The 18,357-nt window shown below is 40.2% G+C and overlaps 2 protein-coding genes across 7 annotated transcripts; both read left to right on the top strand.

The window, feature by feature from the left end:
- The first annotated feature begins 8,170 nt into the window (after positions 1–8,170).
- atp5if1a (ATP synthase inhibitory factor subunit 1a) lies at positions 8,171–9,988 on the top strand. The gene is made up of 3 exons (XM_005740699.2): positions 8,171–8,388; positions 9,499–9,611; positions 9,705–9,988. Exons 1-3 carry the CDS (start codon positions 8,317–8,319, stop codon positions 9,844–9,846), a joined length of 327 nt encoding a protein of 108 aa, XP_005740756.1. The 5' UTR covers positions 8,171–8,316; the 3' UTR covers positions 9,847–9,988.
- Positions 9,989–10,056: 68 nt separating this feature from the next.
- LOC102196280 (heterogeneous nuclear ribonucleoprotein R) lies at positions 10,057–17,789 on the top strand. Of its 6 annotated transcripts, XM_013912819.1 has the most exons (16): positions 10,303–10,577; positions 11,223–11,383; positions 11,477–11,595; positions 11,712–11,819; positions 11,938–12,051; positions 12,229–12,405; positions 12,575–12,710; positions 12,839–13,044; positions 13,136–13,285; positions 13,377–13,498; positions 13,583–14,121; positions 16,038–16,098; positions 16,426–16,493; positions 17,038–17,098; positions 17,385–17,491; positions 17,615–17,789. In XM_013912819.1, exons 2-12 carry the CDS (start codon positions 11,227–11,229, stop codon positions 16,070–16,072), a joined length of 1,863 nt encoding a protein of 620 aa, XP_013768273.1. In that variant the 5' UTR covers positions 10,303–10,577; positions 11,223–11,226; the 3' UTR covers positions 16,073–16,098; positions 16,426–16,493; positions 17,038–17,098; positions 17,385–17,491; positions 17,615–17,789. The 6 variants fall into 6 exon arrangements, with proteins under 6 accessions (XP_013768271.1, XP_013768273.1, XP_013768274.1 ...); XM_013912820.1 differs by lacking the exon at positions 16,426–16,493; XM_013912818.1 differs by having other exon boundaries at positions 16,426–17,098.
- Positions 17,790–18,357: the final 568 nt, after the last annotated feature.

The following is an 18,357-nucleotide window of genomic DNA, read 5'->3' as shown; positions in this document are numbered from 1 at the left end:
ACATTAAAAATCTTGTCTTTGTAGTGTATTGAATTGAATATAGGTTGAAAAGGTTTGCAAATAATTGTATCCTGTTTTTATTTACACAACATCCCAACGTCATTGGAATTGGGGTTGTACTTTATTTCCAGGTATGTTTCAATAAATCGCTAAAACCATTTTCAATTTCCATTAGAAAATTCTAAATAAATCATTTTGCACACTCTGGGCAGGGTAAGATTACACCAATAACAAGTGGATAATCAATACCCTGCATAACAAACACCGATGGCAACACCAAAACTAAAGAAAGGCTTTAATACCTGCGCCTATTATTGATGCCACTATTGGCATAACTGTCATTTGCATGACCTTAAAAGGTGACATTTTATCTGAGATAAAGCAGTAATTACATAAACCACTTCACAGTTGGACTCATTGAACAGTTGGATTAAATCCCTGGAGCCAGTCAGTGTCTTTCAATTAGTGCTTCCTCAACCTGTCAACATATTGTAGAGCAAGACAGTCAAATTGCACCTGTTCATTCACCCTGAGAAGAACATTAGCTTCACGTCTGTTTAACGTTATGTAATGTAATGTAATTTCTGCAGGTGTGGAAACACCTGCATCCTCCACAGTAAATTGTTAGATGTATTGTGGTATTCCAAATTGTAATTTGAGATCTGGCTAAATTAAGCAAACTCTGCCTATTAATAAAATCATGTCATATGAGCAGAAACTGTTATTATAATAGACACCGTGTTGGATCTGTTTTCTACATTTCTGCAGAAAATACTGAATGTTCAGTTTTGTTGGACGTTTGTATATTGAGTTCCTTTGTTAATCTGTATCTTTAATTTAGAATATGGGCTTTATATTTCCATAATTCATTGTCTAAATATGTATTATGTATCTCAGTATTTACAATATAAACTGATAGATAGAAGAAATCAGATTTCAGCAATGATTCTGTTAGTTTAAACGCACTGTGTCATGCTGTTTGTTACAAAATCTGTGCCAGCTTTAAGTCATTAGTGGGGAACAAAAACTCTGCTCAGAAGATTAGCTACATCCATTGTTTTCAGCTGTAGCACAGCATGTCCTTCAGCTCAAATGACACTCGTGTTATCCAGAGCGTAACTGATCCAAAAGCTTGACTGTGAGACGCTTAAACTGTTGGGTTTTTCTGCTTCTGGTAGCAGAATTTCTCTTGAATATGAATGTATATTTGAAGCAATCCCATACCACTCAGGAAATCAGCAAAGAGAGCCAGCATGAGGAGAAGTGCTGTAGAGGTTGATATTATTATGGTCTCCCACTGACCTCAAATAAGCACTTCAACCTGGCCATACAAACACATGCACTCATCTGTATCTCTCTCTCTCACACACATACTTTCTCTCTTTCTTGCACTTTCCACTCTGATTAGGGTTGATAAAGGATCACTGTGCATTAAAATATGCCTACCTCCCATGTGGTTCCTTTACTGCTTAATGGCAAAAGTCCAGGTGTGGTGGATTACAGCTGGCTCGTGCGTCATAGCTAAATGCCACCATTCTCTTGAGAGTGGCTTCATGGTGGGCTATTGCTACTTTCAGATGGTGCGCCAACCCCAGGGCCAACTAATGAGGCTAATGAATGTCTTTGGGACTGGTGGAAAGAGAGCTTAAATATTACAGTGAATATTGACCAGGCTACTCAGCTAGACTGTGGAAAGGCACTGGTACTCCTTTGTGAAGAGAAGATATATATTTTAGTCATGCTAATTGCACCTACAGGTACTGACTGATATTAAAAGGAATCTTGGTGATGTTGGTGTGTCACAACAGGATATCCCCATTTCTTTTCTTGTGAAAATGTTTACAAATAAGATATATACAAGGAATATTTAAATTTAAGGAAGATTATGATGTGACTATTGAATGGATTGCCATAAGTAACTAGTTTTGATCAAGGCTGTTATCAAAAGAATAATTTTAATTGTACATTACTGTGTTCAGTACTGTATGAATTGACGTCCTGCAGTAGTCTGAGCAGCAGGTGAACTATAGGAGGATTTTGGGTCACCTGATTAAGCTCTAAATATGCGCTTAATTACAAAGGAAACATTTAAAGCTGATCTAAGGGATGAAAGCTGAAGGCTCTGCTTGTTTTTTTTCCTTTTAAGAACCACAAGTAAGCCAGCAGTCCTAGATGAAGTGCTCTATTGGGGCGATATGGTCTTTAAGATAAGATGGAGTTTGATCATTTAAGATAAATGTTTAAATTCAACACTGAAGTTAAAAGGGGTCAATGAGGAAAAGCTAATATTGGAGAAGTATGGGATGCCTTTCTAGTCCCTATCAGCACTCTCACTGCATTCTGGATCAAATAAATTACAGTAGTCCAGCCTAGAAATAATGAATGCTTCAACAAGTTTTTCAACCCCTAAGTAATGCCTTGAAGAGCTTTTTAATGTTGCAGTGTTGTATGTTTTAGAGAGATCTAATGCTGTTTCTGCCTTTTATTCAAGACTGAATGTGTAAATAGAGACTACAAACCTCTCAATTGTTAGTTAATGGTGCGACAGTGGTTAGAAAGAGTTTGTGCTGCTAATTCAATGCTAATTCTGGTAGTTAGTGTCTGTAACTCTGCTTTGCCAAAAGACCTTGAATGTACATCACACAAAGAACCTCGACCCCTTTATCAGTCCTGGTGGTCACCATGGCAACAGTGTCTGCATCCAGGCAGTTCATGAAGGCTATTAGAAACAAGGGGTTTCTGCATCAGTAGCCCCTGTGCAATAGCTAAGCTCAATGCACTCGAAGGAAACTAATAAGTCTGAGTTCTTGTGCAGAATTTATCTGGGATTATTTTTACAGAATATCAAAGCTTACAGTTCCTCGGAATAGAGTTATGATTATGCAGCAATATAATAGTCATTTAGCAAAGCCTAACTGCATACACTAATGTCGATACAGGCACACTACAGGTAATTCAGATAACCTCAAGAATACTTTAACAAAATCAAAGTTTCACATGATGTCAGATAATGAATCTACATTTTAAAGGTTTTTTTTTTTTTTAATTAAATCTGCGAAGGTCAGTGGGCATTTAAGGGAAATGTAGGGTACTCGCGGGTCTTGTAGTTCAGAAGCATGCCAAAGAAGCCCTATTATCTCAACAAAACTTTTCCCCAGAGGTGTGAATGAATTTCTAATTGAAGTGCTGTTTGGTGAAATTATTGATGCACTGCTAAACAGGACATATATGATATCCAAACATGAGATTTTGTAATAAGCCCTGCACCAGAAAGGCTGTTAAATGCAAAGGTGATGTGAATTCTCATGAAATGTTATGCAAAATTAAAAAACTGCAAACATGCTAAACGGATATCGTGACAAAATTGAAATAAATGTCCATCGATGCAGAGGGTATGAAAAGAGACTGATCATGCAGGAACATTGTGCCACATCTTGTCTTCTGCATGACCTTACTTTGTCTTTGCTCGGGTTAGTGCTGTTGCCAGGATACAATTTCCTATGGCAACACTTGAGCCGAGGAGGTGAACAGCAGTGAAAGGATTCAGGTAACCGGCTGCTTTGCATCCTGTGGACCGGAAGCCCATACATAGACATATCTGCACATCCGCACACATAAGCAGCCCTCAAAGTTCAATTTGATTCAGCACAGCGGCTGACATTTTTCTCTTGCACATAAAATGAAATCAGACACAATTTGGGCAATTTTACGTTAATCTGTTATGCATATTAAAGTTATTTATGTCTAATATATTGAAAATTATGTGGTTATGGATGTGCTACATGTTATGTCTAACAGAATTAGTCACTTCTTTGTGTCTTGTGTGCAATAATGATCACTGCTGCACAGAAATATTCACTCAGTTTCTATCCTCACTTGAATAAAATGAAAGTAACACTTATCATGGTGGACTGCAAGAGTGGATGAGATTGTCTGCGTGACTGTCGTGTGTTCAGTATATATATGAGCCTTAATAATGGGAGGAGCTGCAGCACAGCTTAAAGTTTGAGAAACTCATTCCCCTGAGAGACTTTAAAGCATTGCCATATTTATATAGTCATGTTTTAATTAGTTGTGTGTGTGTGTGTGTGTGTGTGTGTGTGTGTGTGTGTGTGTGTGTGTGTGTGTGTGTGTGTGTGTGTGTGTGTGCGTGCATTGTTGTTTGAGTAAATAAATGTCATTGTGGTGTTGTGCCCTAAAATGTAAAGCATCAATAACTATTTAATTAACTAACTAAATATATGAACAGCAGCTTATTGTATATTCATTGCAACAGACAGCAGATTCTCTCCGTTTATGTGAGTGCATACTGCCACCATTCGTTGGAAGGGCATTACTACCTCAGCCGTGCACATCCTGTTACTGATTCTGAAGCGTATTAATATTGAAAAGCATGTCACTTAATTGTTGGATCTAACCTGGTAAAGCAAACTGGTCCCCTTTGCCCCGTCCTCCATAGTTGCAGACCAAGGCTGTTTCACAGAATAAAGTGTCTCAACAGGTCTGCATGTTTTTCTCTTTTCTCAAGCACTTCCACATCCTCATGGTCATCACTGAACTTAACGGTTTCACAGGAAGCAACACGTCATTGCAAAAGCACCACGCCAACACTTGCTCATTGACCCTCAACTCTGCTGGATTCAGATGATGAAAGTGTCAGGGATGCTGAGCTTACACTACTCAGTGCTGCGATGAGCATTGTCGGGTGGGGTGAGGTGGTGAGCGGGGCCTCTTCATCAATGGGACTCCATTATGACTCATCTGTACTAAACGCCTACAACCTATCCTTGCTGTGCAAAGCTTCCCTTTGTCCTGCCGAGTGTGTCTCATCCAGCACTTGAGAGATGAGGACTTGCTGTCTATATTTTATATTGTTGCAAAACACATAACTGCATCAGACGGTAAATTCAGTCTTTCACAATTTATGATATGTTTTCCCACTTATGTGCGTTAGACTTGAGTCCAGGAAAGAATTTATTATGTTAGCGTAAATAGACTGAGTGAAACTGAATCGGAATTCTTGGTTGAATAGGGGGAATGAATTTCCGGTGACAAACAGTTCTCAGCTTTTCAGGGGCAAAAACCGACTGCAGCCTCAGTTCAGTGTAACTACAATTACAAACATAAACAGTTCATGTCATTGTATGGAAAATTCAAATTGTGTTGAGTAACTAGAAAACTTGCTTAGGCTGCATTATTCAGTTTCATAAGAACTGTCCCTCCTGCATATAAATGCACTCTCAAAATTGTCCAAAAGATGGTAACATAGAGTAAATGGACTGGTTCTTATGAAGCACTTTTCTGCTCAGCTTGAGCACTTAAAGCAGTTTATACAACATGTCTCATTCGCCCATTCACACACACATTCACACTCCCATGAATGCACCGGGAGCAGCCAGGGATTCAGTATCTTGCCCCAAGGATACTTCGACATGCAAACTGGAGCAGCCAAGGATCAAACCGCCAAACCTCTGATTTAGTAGATGACCTGCTCTGCCCGCTAAATCGCAGCCACCCCTCAAAGCTGACCTCCTGTGAGGTCAGCTTTTACAAGAACTGGGAAATTTATCCACCAACAAAGTTCAAGGTGCAGTTTTCTGTGTAACTGGTGATGTATTTCTTTTCACAAGCTCTCCTATAACACATGAGAGTATGCCAAACATCAAATTAAGCCAGCCTGACTTCTGTTTGACCGTAATCTCAGACAGTCATCACCTCCTGTACCCAGCAGTCACTGTTCTGCCTTCTCATATCAAAGCTTGTGATTAATTCTTAGAAAATAAACTTCAAAATAATTCACCATTATATATCTGTGAAGAGAAAAATCTGTAAATCTGACACTACCTGGCTTTGTGCAGCAGTAAATATGTCTAAATATTTGCCATCGAAAAAAGCTAACTCAGCGAGGAATTCATAAAATACAACAAAAACAAACCAACATGATCCCCTAATTTTTTTTAAAGGTCCCTTTAAAAGCTTTTGTTTTCAACATGTTCTTTCTAATCAAACGTTTGACATGATTTGTTTTATTCAGTATGCAAATTTAGTCTATGGGGTTTTTGTTTTGTTTTCCAGAATAGCTGCCAGCATTTTGACTGTTATAAAAAAAGGACCCTTATTAAAAATTGTTCATTTTTAGTATAATTGTGTCCTTCTGAATACAAATCAATTATGCATAGCTTTAGGCCTTGTTGAATTTCATTTCAAATCTCTTTTTTACCCTCTAATCTCATCCCAAATTGTTTTAATCTTTCTGCCAAGTACAATGAAACAGTTTTCCTCTACCCTCTGTGCATTAACTGCATATCTCCAGTATATTTTTATTACAGCAATTAATCTTGGCTTGGGTTACATATACTTGCATTTTCTGCTAAGATGTGTACCCACTGCCTCCTAGTGTATCCGTTGGATAATAATCAGAACATTGAGTTCATTCTTCTCTGATCATTCTCTTGTAGGCAAATTCATGTGCAGACTGTCTTTGTCTTGCTGCATGACCCACTTTCTCTTGAAACTGTGGCCTGGAATATTTCCTTTAGAATTTTCTGGTATAATTTGGACGTCACTGGTTTGTCAGTAATAGCAAAACAGGTCCAAGTTATGTATATATACACCACCACGTTTCACAGTTGGAGTAAGGTTCTTATCTTGGAAAGCAGAATTCATCTTTCTGCCAAAAATGCTTTTCATTTCCACTAACTCTCCAGTGTCACCCAATAATTTTTCCAAGAGTTTTCTGGCTTGGCCATGTATGCTTAACAATTTTATGTTCAGTTGTATTCTTTTTGGAAACTGGCAACTTTCTCCTTTCAAATGTGAGGATGAAACCTGACAAGATGCTCACTAAAACCCCACTGTGATCCCATTAGTTCCTTGTCAAATCCCTAGCAGATCCCGTTCCTCAATATATAAATTCTAATTTATCATGTTTTTTTCTCTCATCTTTTAATTAGGTTCTGCTTATCTCTGCGTATCTGCTTGTTTTTGCAGTTATGTTGTGCTGAGGCATCCAGCACACATCCTCTCTTCTTGGCCAGAAAAAAACTTGAACTGAAATATAAGACTTTGTTTTGTTTTCAAAATCATCTTTGGCTGATGTAGATAAATATCAAGGAAATGAGAAAGGACACCATCACAAAATTTAATATATAGATATACAGAAAATACTAGCTTAATTTGGATTTTACCATACCATGATAATTAATCCCATTGATATCTGTGAAACAATCCAGTTGACTTGGATTGTTGAGTGTTATGTGCTTTGTATATGAGAAGCTGTAAATAGGGCGATCAGCTGTCCCTCTTTAAGTGGGACTGCACAGTGTTGGCACTCCTGTCCCACATCTTCAGATCACATCCTACATTTTCACTTGCTGCACAGGACACTATTCTAAAGCCTGGCTCTTACTCAGTGAGTGTAAAAGGAAAAACTTTTTATTTTTATTCAGACGTATGTTAACCTGCATAATATTTTGCCAATTAGTGGATGTTACAAGTTACCAAAAAGGCTCAGCACTAGTAACGTGCACCGCTGTGTTTGTCCCACATTAATTTGTTGGGATTTGGTCATCTCAGCTGTAAATAGAATATCAGTCCTCTACCTGCAAGATGGTGTTTTCTACAGGCCTCCAAATCTGCTGTCAGATAGCAAACATCCAGATATTTTAGGAAATTTAAGAATCCATCATTCGGGGTTAACGTCAGCTACACTCCATAAGTCCATATCCAGAGAGCAATAAAAGATATATATCCTTAAAAATATGAAGGATCGGGCTCAAGGTCATCTAGATGTCTAGATATTGGAATTTCAAATGTCTCTTTTTATTTTTATTTTTATTTTATATTCATTTATTTTTAGAAAATTATTGTCAGTAAGGATTTGAAATTTTAAACTTTTCTGCAATTCCTATCACCTAGGATTACGTCCAGACAAATCAGAAATGTTGTGGTGTGAGGCATTTGAGAAACTGGACTGATCCACTTGGAATTACATTTAATGTGTATGCACGCGATTTGTTTCTTAGATCTTATGCACATGACTTCTTGACTGAAAAGCTAAAAAAAAAAAATCACCTGAAAGTGCTGAAACAAGCTGAAATACGAAATTTAAGATGGAGCCATATGGACGGAACTGCTGCACTTCTCCCCCTCGCCGGGTGGTGGCAGCAACAAGCGCGCGTGTGCCACAACCGGTATTCTCCACGCCCATACAAGGCGTTTACTTCAAATTTCCGCATTTTGTGCTAAAAGGACAACTAGTCGCACTAAACTTTTCTCTGTTTTGGTGCAGTTGTTTTAGCTGTTATTTGAGTGGCAATGGCGAGACTTCTTCTGGGGGCAAACCTGAGGAGATGCGTCGCCTCTCAGATCAGAATGGCATCTGATCAGGTAAACTTTGGTGGGTTTGGTCACAGTTTTGGACGTTAGCAGCTAGCTCGCTAACGTCTGCCATATCGGTAAAAGGCTCGCGAGGAAGCCAGGTGGTCAAAAATGCGACTTAATTGGTGGAAAAAGCAAACAGTGATGTTTGTAAATAGAGACGACAGAAGATCCCTCATGGCTGCAATGAAAAACACGCAAAATGATGTATGTGCAGTTTTATTTACCCCTAAACACTTTACTGACTCACTTTTTTGCGACATGTCAGTTGGTTTATGGCTATATAGACTAAGTATGTGACATTAATTGTAACGCTGTTCTTATGAACAGGATAAAATAAATATTTTATCCCCTTTTTAGTTGTGTAAATACCTAAAATCACCAGCATTTATGTGCAAAACTGCTGAAATGTGGCAAGCCCCTTATCTTGGAAGGAAAAATTAATTAAATTAAGCTTTATTCCGTGAAAGAAGTGAAAAATCTAACCTTACTGTGTCATTTCAGTTGAAGGTTGGCACACCTTATTCAGACTCCAATGAAAATGGTCAAAGGTCAAAAAGATCACTGTAGTCTATTCCACATTCTGTACACTCAGTATGAGCTGCTGCCCGGCACACTTTCTTCTTCTACTACAACATCCAGCTGCCTCCTTTAGAGGTTGTCACAGCAGATCGATTGTCTCCAGCTCATATCACCCCATCCCTAAGCATCTTCTTCTTTATTATATTCATGAGCCTCCTCTGACATCTTCCTCTTTTCCCTCTGCCTGCCAGCTCCATCTTCAACAGCCTTTATCCAATATATCCACTATCCTTCCTTTACACATGTAGATACCATCTCAGCTTTGCTTCCCTAACTTTATCTCCAAATGCTCGAAATGTACTCATTTCTAAACTTGTCCAATCTGGTCATCCTAGTGAAGATCTTTACATCTTCAGCTGAGCCTTCTGTCATTTTGTCAGTGCCACCATCTCCAATGTGTCAAGATTTTAACTTGTGATGGATGAGCGTATACTTGTGGGTCAGATGGAAAATAAATGCACTTGTCTTGATTTACAGAAATGTTGGTCCTAACATAATAGCACTTGCACTTTGATGTCTATCGTTTTTTTCTTCTAGCTTGGTGAGTTGGGCAAGGGAGCTGGGAAAGGTGGTGGTGGAGGAGGCTCTGTGAGAGAGGCCGGAGGTGCATTTGGAAAGAGAGAAGTAGCGGAAGAGGAGCGATACTTCAGGTAAATATTCCCTGGGATTTTTATTTTTTCCCCACAACACTTTCACCCATTAACTTTTTTGTTTGTTTGTTTGTTTGTTTTTTCCGCTTGTAGGCAGAAGGAGAAGGAGCAGATGGAAGCACTAAGGAAGCATCATACGGAAGAGATTGAGCACCACAAAAAGGAGATTGAGCGTCTACAGAAGGAAATCGATCGCCACAAGGGCAAAATCAGGAAGCTTAAACATGACGACTGAACCTTGTTATTTCTCTTTAGGAGCCCAGACGTATCAAGAGGTTGATGGTTATTAGGCATTGATTTTTGTCCAGCTTATGTAAAGCCGAGGTCATGCTAACACTATAACTTCAAAAACAATAAAATAAAATGATTAATTTTCACATGTATCCAGAATTAATTGCCTCTCCTTTATTGCCTAACTTCTTTTTTTTTTTACTTTGAACTTTGATTTGTTTATTAGAAAAAGGAGGCTGATCCTGTATGTAGAAATGTGGCTCCCATTGGATTAAAGCGGTGCCAGTTATAGTTCATTCTCCGTGGTTGGATAGCTGATGGAGGGCTCGTTTTTTATCCCAGCGCTACCCGCTTAGTTTGAGTTGCAAAGCCCTTTTGAGCTTGGCCCCGGTTATCGCCTGGTTTGGTTGGCGTTAAGCTCAGCTCACTTCATTCCTTATAAGCGGTAAGCATAGGTCTTAAACTTACTATAAGCTTCAGGTTGTCCGATACGAGCACGCTCGGCCTGGCCTGTCAAAACGAACATACTCGGCGAGTTTTCGTCCACATCTCGCGATGGTTGCGAAGCAGTGGCGTTGTTTGGGCGAGCCGACGACGAGACCGTATCTGTCTGGAAATTTGTCTCGTGGGTTAGACTCAAACATATTCCGCGCATTTAGACACTATTTGTATGTCCGATAGGCTAGTCGTTTCACGTTTTAACACCCGTCGGAGTTAGTTTCCTGATTCGCTCTGGTGAGTTTCGCTAACTGTGTGTTTGCCCGTGTACGGGGCGCGCGTGTACTTGATTTGCGAAAGGTGTCTTTCTGCACGGCGAGGCCTTCGTATGTAAGCTCGTTAGCCAGCTAGAAAGCTAACCATCATCATTGTTTTGTTTTTTTCCGCAAGGGCAAGATAACGTATTCGGGGATCCCTCTTGACTAAAAATGCTGTAAAATCTATCCAGCGTTGTCTTCTTGTAGAAGAGGGTGTTGTGGGGTCAAAAACATATGGACGTAAATACATAAAAAGAAAAGCATTCATTTCGCTGGCTTGCAAGCTGCATGTGAAGGGGGGCGGGACTGAGGCTGTACGTGTTTTCTTGAAGTGACCAGGTTGTTGTTGTGCAGTACATTATAACGTGTCGACGCCAATTATAGTTATTAAATTACATTTATAAGAACTACAGTTCCAGTGAGTCCTATTTTTTTGTTGTTGTAATTAAATAGAAAACATAAAGCTTGTAAATCAACTTGATTAACTGCACTTGAGTTGATGACATACATAAAGATTGAAATGTAGTTTAGGATCGTGGATCTTTCTTTTTATTGGTCTGATTTTAAGTAAAATAAACTCTTAAAAAGAACCATTAAAATGTATTTCTTTGCTTTGCTGCTGAAGGAGAATGGCTGCTGCTGAGGTAAACGGTAGTTCTGCCCCGGCAAAGGAGGAGGAAGAGCCTATGGATGTGACCACAACACACACAGAGAACTACCAGACCCTCCTTGATGCTGGGCTGCCCCAGAAAGTAGCTGAAAGTCTAGATAATATCTTCCAGACAGGTGAGTGGCTGTTTGTTTATTTCCACTAAAAGAATAATGTATAGCTGCTTTTCTGTAGCTGAGCCTGATGCTGAACGTCCATTGTACCCGTAGGCCTAGTGGCATACGTTGACCTGGATGAAAGGGCTATCGATGCACTGCGGGAATTCAATGAGGAGGGAGCGCTTACTGTGCTGCAGCAGTTCAAAGAGAGCGACCTGTCCCACGTACAGGTATCCACATAGGAGAAAATGAATAGACCCATGTCTATTTGCCCTTGACAGGAGTTTTAACTTGACACAAATTGTTGCAAATTGATTATCTCACTTGATTTTGTTTTTCATTGCAGAATAAAAGTGCTTTCCTTTGTGGAGTTATGAAGACCTACAGGCAGAGAGAAAAACAAGGAAGTAAGGTACAAGAGTCCACCAAGGGCCCAGATGAGGCAAAAATAAAGGTAAACAAAGTCATTTGGCTAATCTCTTTTGTTTAGCGGGTCAGATTGAATGTCATATAAACACGCCTCTGCAGCCGCAGTTCAGTTAATGTTTGTTTTGTGTGTGTGTGTGTTTCAGGCCCTGTTGGAGCGCACAGGATACACCCTGGATGTCACTACAGGCCAGAGAAAATATGGGGGTCCTCCACCTGAGGATGTGTTCAAAGGCACTCATCCAGGCAGTGGAACTGAGGTAGAGAAGCGATTGACAGATTAAAAAATTGTCTGTCATGATTTCCAAGGCTGGGTTTTATTATTTGAGTAAGATTGAGAAAATATAAGCTAAATATCATTCATAAAGACTAAAAGCGTAATGTTTTGCAAATCATTACGCTCTCTCACATTTCTTTCCCCTCTGTCCTCTCCTCAGGTTTTTGTTGGAAAAATCCCCAGGGATTTGTATGAAGATGAGCTGGTGCCGCTCTTTGAGTCTGCTGGTCCCATCTGGGACCTCAGGTTAATGATGGACCCTTTATCTGGTCAGAACAGAGGTTATGCCTTCATCACATACTGCAATAAGGATGATGCACAGAAGGCTGTGAAGCTTGTAAGTAATGTCGCGGGAAATATCAGTCCATATTTTAACAGCTTGAGGGGAAATAGACTTAAAGGTTTACTTATTAGAAAGTGAAATAACTTGTGCTTCACAGTATTTTCAGCTCATTTCACTCATTTGTTAACTTGTCTGGGGTTTTTTTGTTGTTGTTTTTTTACAGTGTGATAACCATGAAATCCGCCCTGGCAAGTACTTGGGAGTTTGTATATCTGTTGCAAACAATCGCCTGTTTGTCGGATCGATTCCAAAGAACAAAACAAGAGAAAGTATATTGGAAGACTTTGGCAAAGTGACAGGTTTGTTTCTAACATGCAGGTTTTTGTTTCTTAGAGACTCATTTAAACAAATTATTAGTGCTTAAAAATGATTGATAAACACACACAACAATGGTTGTGAAAGTCAGATGTTATTGTTTACCTCACAGAGGGTCTCCAAGAGGTGATATTGTATCATCAGCCGGATGACAAGAAAAAGAACCGTGGTTTCTGTTTCCTCGAGTATGAGGACCACAAGTCCGCGGCACAGGCTCGCCGTCGCCTGATGAGCGGCAAGGTCAAAGTGTGGGGGAACCCGGTCACTGTGGAGTGGGCTGACCCTGTAGCTGAACCAGACCCAGAGGTCATGGCTAAGGTTAGTGATTTTAGTGTCTCATTGTTTAATACACATCAGGCATGCTCTGCATTCCAGTGCGACAAACATACTGTTTCCTCTGTTGTTACAGGTAAAGGTGCTCTTTGTGAGGAAGCTGGCAACAGCAGTGACTGAGGAGCTTCTTGAAAAGACCTTTTCCCAGTTTGGAAAGCTGGAACGAGTGAAGAAATTGAAAGACTACGCTTTTGTCCATTTTGAAGAGAGGGATGCTGCCGTAAAGGTGAGTTTCTCGTGCTTTGGCCAAACCTTTTTGCTTGTGTGACGATTCCGTGAGTTTCTTTTATGAGAAACTGATTGTTTTGTTTGATTAGGCAATGGAGGAGATGAATGGGAAGGAACTGGGAGGAGAAGAAATTGAGATTGTCTTGGCAAAGCCCCCAGACAAGAAGAGGAAAGAGCGCCAAGCAGCTCGGCAGACTACCAGAAATGCGGGGTGAGTCAGAGACATCTGACTGGTCAGCTGACGTCTTCTCATTTAAGGAATCAACTGCTTGAAGTGATATCTTCTTCTTTCCAGGTATGATGACTACTACTACTATCCACCTCCACGCATGCCTCCGCCGGGCCGAGGCAGGGGCCGTGGTGGCCGAGGGGGCTATGCCTATCCACCTGATTACTATGGCTATGATGACTACTACGATGACTACTATGGCTACGACTATCATGACTACCGTGGTGGCTATGAAGACCCTTACTACGGCTACGAAGACGTGTACACCATGAGGGGCCGTGGTACTCGTCCCAGCAGGGGAGGTCCACCTCCTCCCAGGGCTCGTGGAGCTCCACCGACACGAGGCCGGGGTGGCTACGCCCAAAGAGGGCCACCCCTCGGTGGTCCGAGGGGTGGCCGAGGAGGGCGAGGTGCCCCTTTCCAGCCTCAGAGGGGCCGCGGTCCTCGCGGGGCCAGGGGCAATCGCGGCGGCAACGTCGGCGGAAAGAGGAAGGCAGACGTGTTTAACCAGCCTGACTCCAAGCGCCGCCAGACCAACAACCAACAGAACTGGGGGTCCCAGCCCATCGCCCAGCAGCCCCTGCAGCAAGGGGCCGACTATTCTGGTAACTATGGTTACAGTAATGACACCATGGAGTTTTCACAGGATTCTTATGGGCAGCAGTGGAAGTAGATGCACCAAAAGGTATTTGGCAACAAAAAAAAAAGAAAAGAGAAAAAAAAAAAGAAAAACAACAATAAAAAAACAAAAAAACAAACAGGAGATTGGCCACAATGTTTTTGATTGACTTTTTATTCTTCATCCTTCGTGGAAAAAAAAAATCTGTATATATCTCAGAAAAAATAAAAATAAATGGACAGACCCCAGAATTGGCTCAAGATGATTGGCTGGAAAGCCTTTTGGCTGAAGAAATGAACGTAACCGTTGTGGTGAATCATTTCCTACTCCTACGGTTACATTGGGACACGTGTCTTTAAAAAAAGAAAAACACTCAAAAAACGCTTTTATTGTTACTTTTTGTTCCTGGTTCTTTTTAAAGCCAACAATGAACATTTACACACACAAAAAGAAAAAAAGTGGACATTTCCTTCTCAAAAAGTCTGAGACAACATTAAATAATGAATATTGCCTTGCAGGAAGTTTCTGTCCATGCCCCTTTCCTCCCTTCTCCTTCTTGTACTCCCTTTATTTGTGGTTTCTCATAGTTGCTTTAGGGACTTGCTTGTAAATAAATGCATATGGTAGAGCTTTCTTACGTCATTTTTTTTTCCTTTTTGTTTTTGCAACGGTGGAGAAAAGAATCCACAGGAAGGAAGAAAAATCAAAGTTTTGTAATGTTTAAAGTGTATGCCTAGCGTTTCTAGATATAGACAAATTGTGTTTTTTTGTTTTTTAAACTGATACCATAACTTCCTATGTTTTCTTTAAACTTGCCCAGTAGAATTTGGTTTGGCTTACCTTAAGAGCCATAGCAGTTTGTTCTCTGATGTTCTTTGTATTTATAACTTTTACGTTTGTTCCGTTTCAATAAAACTCAGCTGAGCATCAGTCAATTGTCAGATACTCAAATTCCGTGTTGTCATTCAGTATTTGATTTGATTTTTAATCTCAATTCTCTCATTTGGATGAATATCTTCTTTTCCAAGTCAAATTCTTTCTCTCTCAAAGGTTAATCACAAACGACTGAAATTGCGCAGTCAGACAACGGGACGAGAATTCGAAAGGTGTCTGGATGATACAAAAGCAGGATTTATTTTTTGTATTCCTTATTCTTCAGACTGCAGTAATATCCTGCACACAGAATTCATGTTGTGAATGTTGCAGCAACAATTAAAGGGACCGCACTGTAAATTGGACTCCTTGCAATTACCCAAGATTGTTCCTGTCTGTCAAACGGTGAACAACCAGCCTACCGTCACTTAATGCTGTCGTTTATGACGAGAAGATGGAAAGCAATTTACTCTTGTGAAAATAATGCAAATGCTTATTGAGCTTTTTATTGACCGGTATAACATTTAATAATTGGAGAGCAGTGGGTAGCTAACACAGGATTTTCACAGGTGTAAATTTCCAGCACCTCCCAGCTCCAGTGTTTTGTTTTTTCCCCTCTTTTTTTAGGGCTGACATCTTATGAAACTTAAGCTCTGTATCCACAAACTTTCAAGACAAGGACAGTTTTGGATAATAGTAGAAAAAAAATTATTCACATGTCTGTGGTCCTGATACTGACCTCCTTACAACATTTAGAGCAACACATTTGACTTGGAATGGATTTTCTGCAGCTAATTTCCAAAATCTGCACATCATCTCATCGTCTTTTTCTCTCCTTTTGAAGACCCCAAGGATCTGACCATCCAAATTTCCTAAAACGCACCTCCAGCTATAGCAAGCGATCACCTGTCAGGATCTGTTTAGAAAACTTTTTGGTTTTGTTTTGTTTCTTTTAGCCATTGCGTTTTGGTACCATGGTGTCATTGTATTTTGTTTCATGTGTCTGTCCTCTTATTCCAACCTGCCTAGGTGGAGAAGCATTGAGAGCGGCACCGCTAGAATGAGGAACTCACCTGAACGGTACTCAAGGGTGAGCTAGCCTTGCACAGAGTACTGTCTCCTCTTCTCTAGCTAATTGTAATCACTGGAGAAACACTAGCCCTAATTATACACTATGCTTTTATCATCTCTTTGCTAATATACTCTGCTGTGAATCAACGTTTTTTTCCTTGGGTTTTTTTTTGGGGGGGGGGATTTTTTTTTTTCTCTCCTCTTTTCCAGGCTATCAAGAAGAATCAAAAATTGATTGAAGAATCATTGAAAATAATAATTCAAACCGGCAGATTTCTGGGGTTTAGAGAACATGGGAATAATGGGTACTTCATTCACAATTATAATGCCAATTTTTCATCTAAAGGTCAATGGGAGTCGTGCACAAATTTAGACTGATTAAACAGCCAGAAGGGCAGCCAGCCAAGGAATTTGGTAAGCATTTGTAAACCTAAAACTATGCAAAACACCTGCTGCCTGTCTCAGCTTACTGCACCAAAATCGTCTGTTGTCTCCACGCGTTCTTTAATTTGGCCGGTGGGTGGACACTTTTCCCCTTCTGTGCCACTAGAGGTAGCAGCTCTGCACCAGCACTACCAGTGGTGCATTGTTTCCTTTGCCGATGCTGCACTTATTGGCTATTTTCAGAGCTGAATAGGTGTTAATTAGGGGGTCCATATTTACTAGAGAAGTTACTTTTCATATTTATTCAATCCGATTTTGAGCTGCTAACTTAAACATCTGTGAAACTGGCCTGTGTTTAAACAAAGGCTGCACCTCTAAACTGATGTCTTTACCCTTTACCGCCACAAGATGGCAGTAGAAGGGCTACATTATTTGTGTTTCACAGGTAAGCCGGGGATGTAGAGCTAGTTACTGACACACACACATTTTGATTAAAGTGCCTGCAAATGCTGGAGTTTCCATAACAGCCTCTCATGTCAGAACTGTATCTTTATATGTTGCCTCTTGTCACCAGGCAGTAAAGGAGCTGCCCCCATCCATGTGAATGGGTTCACAGAAATGGAAAGGACTGATTGGTAAGATTGTTCATTATCAAGTAATACTCAGAAAGACTAAATATGATTTTATTTTTAGGTTAGTTCATGTTTTAAAACAATGTTGGATGTCCTAGTTCTAAACTTCCCAGAGCAAGTAAGTCTTATAAGGTTTTCAGAATAAAAATATATAAAGTTATGGATTTTGTGGATTTTATAAATGAGCATCATATGACTCTCTACAGTCATGTGCAGGGTTTGATGGTTAATGTTTAAAAATCGATCAACCAGGATTTCTTTTAGCAAGCTTTTTGTGTATGTTTTCTAGGGACTGCTATCCCTGATGATAAACCACATACCACAAGATGAGGAAGGTGCAGAGGTCCAGAACCCAGGGGGGCACATCAGCAACGTTAGGCTCAACAGAAGTCAGAGGTCAGAAAGTTTTGCAATGTAGTAATCGTATAAATGATCCCCTTCTCAGCTGGAGCAATGTTGAGATGCTTGATTTTTAAATAAATAAAAACATGTCCTTTTTTCTTTTTTGTCTTTGGACAGAAATCGAAGAAAAAGATGGACACGTGACCCACAGCTCCATCAGAGGCCTTTGGCTCCGCCTAGTAGGCTGCCACTGCTCATTCATCCAGCTCAAAGATTTACTGCTGGAAGAGGGAACGATCTATGTATCGGACTGTTTGATACATGTTATTGCACAAATAAATTTGCAGCTTTGTGTGTGCATATTTTTTTTCTTTTGTATAAACACAATATTATACCACTACAGCATTTCTGAGATCTCATTAGAAATCACTGAGTGCAGTAAACTATAGCTGACTGTCTCATAGCACATTTCCAGTCAAACCAGTGGAAATGGGCAATAGGAGAGTGGGCATATGTGGCTCACTGTAGACCTCAGCCAATCAAGCTGACTGTACTCAACTCACTGCCTCACATCACTCAATACAAATAAATACAGGAAGCACAAAGTTGACCTAAGCAAAGGAAATTTCATGCCTTAAACGTTTAAATAAATATTGCATAAGTCACACAGGATGTCTGCACCATGGCACTTATAAGTATATATTCTTAGACGTTCAGTCAAGTGTGATACATTGAATACACAGACGCAGATGTGAACGACAGTGGGGGCTGGTTTGGGGAAAAAAGGCTGAAGACGTGTTACAACAGAGTCCTGCACCAGCTTAAAGATTTTAGCAAAGCGTCGTGAAGGCGTGACCGCTGTTTGTAATCCTTCGTCGCTAAATGTTAAATGTTGGTTAAAAAAACGTCGAAGCGGAAGT

This window comes from Pundamilia nyererei, unplaced genomic scaffold, assembly GCF_000239375.1.
Source record: "Pundamilia nyererei isolate P.nyererei 1_Seehausen unplaced genomic scaffold, PunNye1.0 scaffold00102, whole genome shotgun sequence".
NCBI classification, from domain to species: Eukaryota; Metazoa; Chordata; class Actinopteri; order Cichliformes; family Cichlidae; genus Pundamilia; species Pundamilia nyererei.
This window is presented reverse-complemented; position numbering and strand designations above follow the sequence as displayed.

Bases quoted from the DNA above. Each gene is read 5' to 3' on its own strand.
- atp5if1a (XM_005740699.2), top strand. From the start codon at position 8,317: ATGGCGAGACTTCTTCTGGGGGCAAACCTGAGGAGATGCGTCGCCTCT. The intron at 8,389-9,498 runs GTAAACTTTGGT...TTTTTCTTCTAG, and splicing joins TCAGAATGGCATCTGATCAG to CTTGGTGAGTTGGGCAAGGG. The intron at 9,612-9,704 runs GTAAATATTCCC...TTCCGCTTGTAG, and splicing joins GAAGAGGAGCGATACTTCAG to GCAGAAGGAGAAGGAGCAGA.
- LOC102196280 (XM_013912816.1), top strand. From the start codon at position 11,227: ATGGCTGCTGCTGAGGTAAACGGTAGTTCTGCCCCGGCAAAGGAGGAG. The intron at 12,052-12,228 runs GTAGAGAAGCGA...TCCTCTCCTCAG, and splicing joins ATCCAGGCAGTGGAACTGAG to GTTTTTGTTGGAAAAATCCC. The intron at 13,286-13,376 runs GTGAGTTTCTCG...TTGTTTGATTAG, and splicing joins AGAGGGATGCTGCCGTAAAG to GCAATGGAGGAGATGAATGG.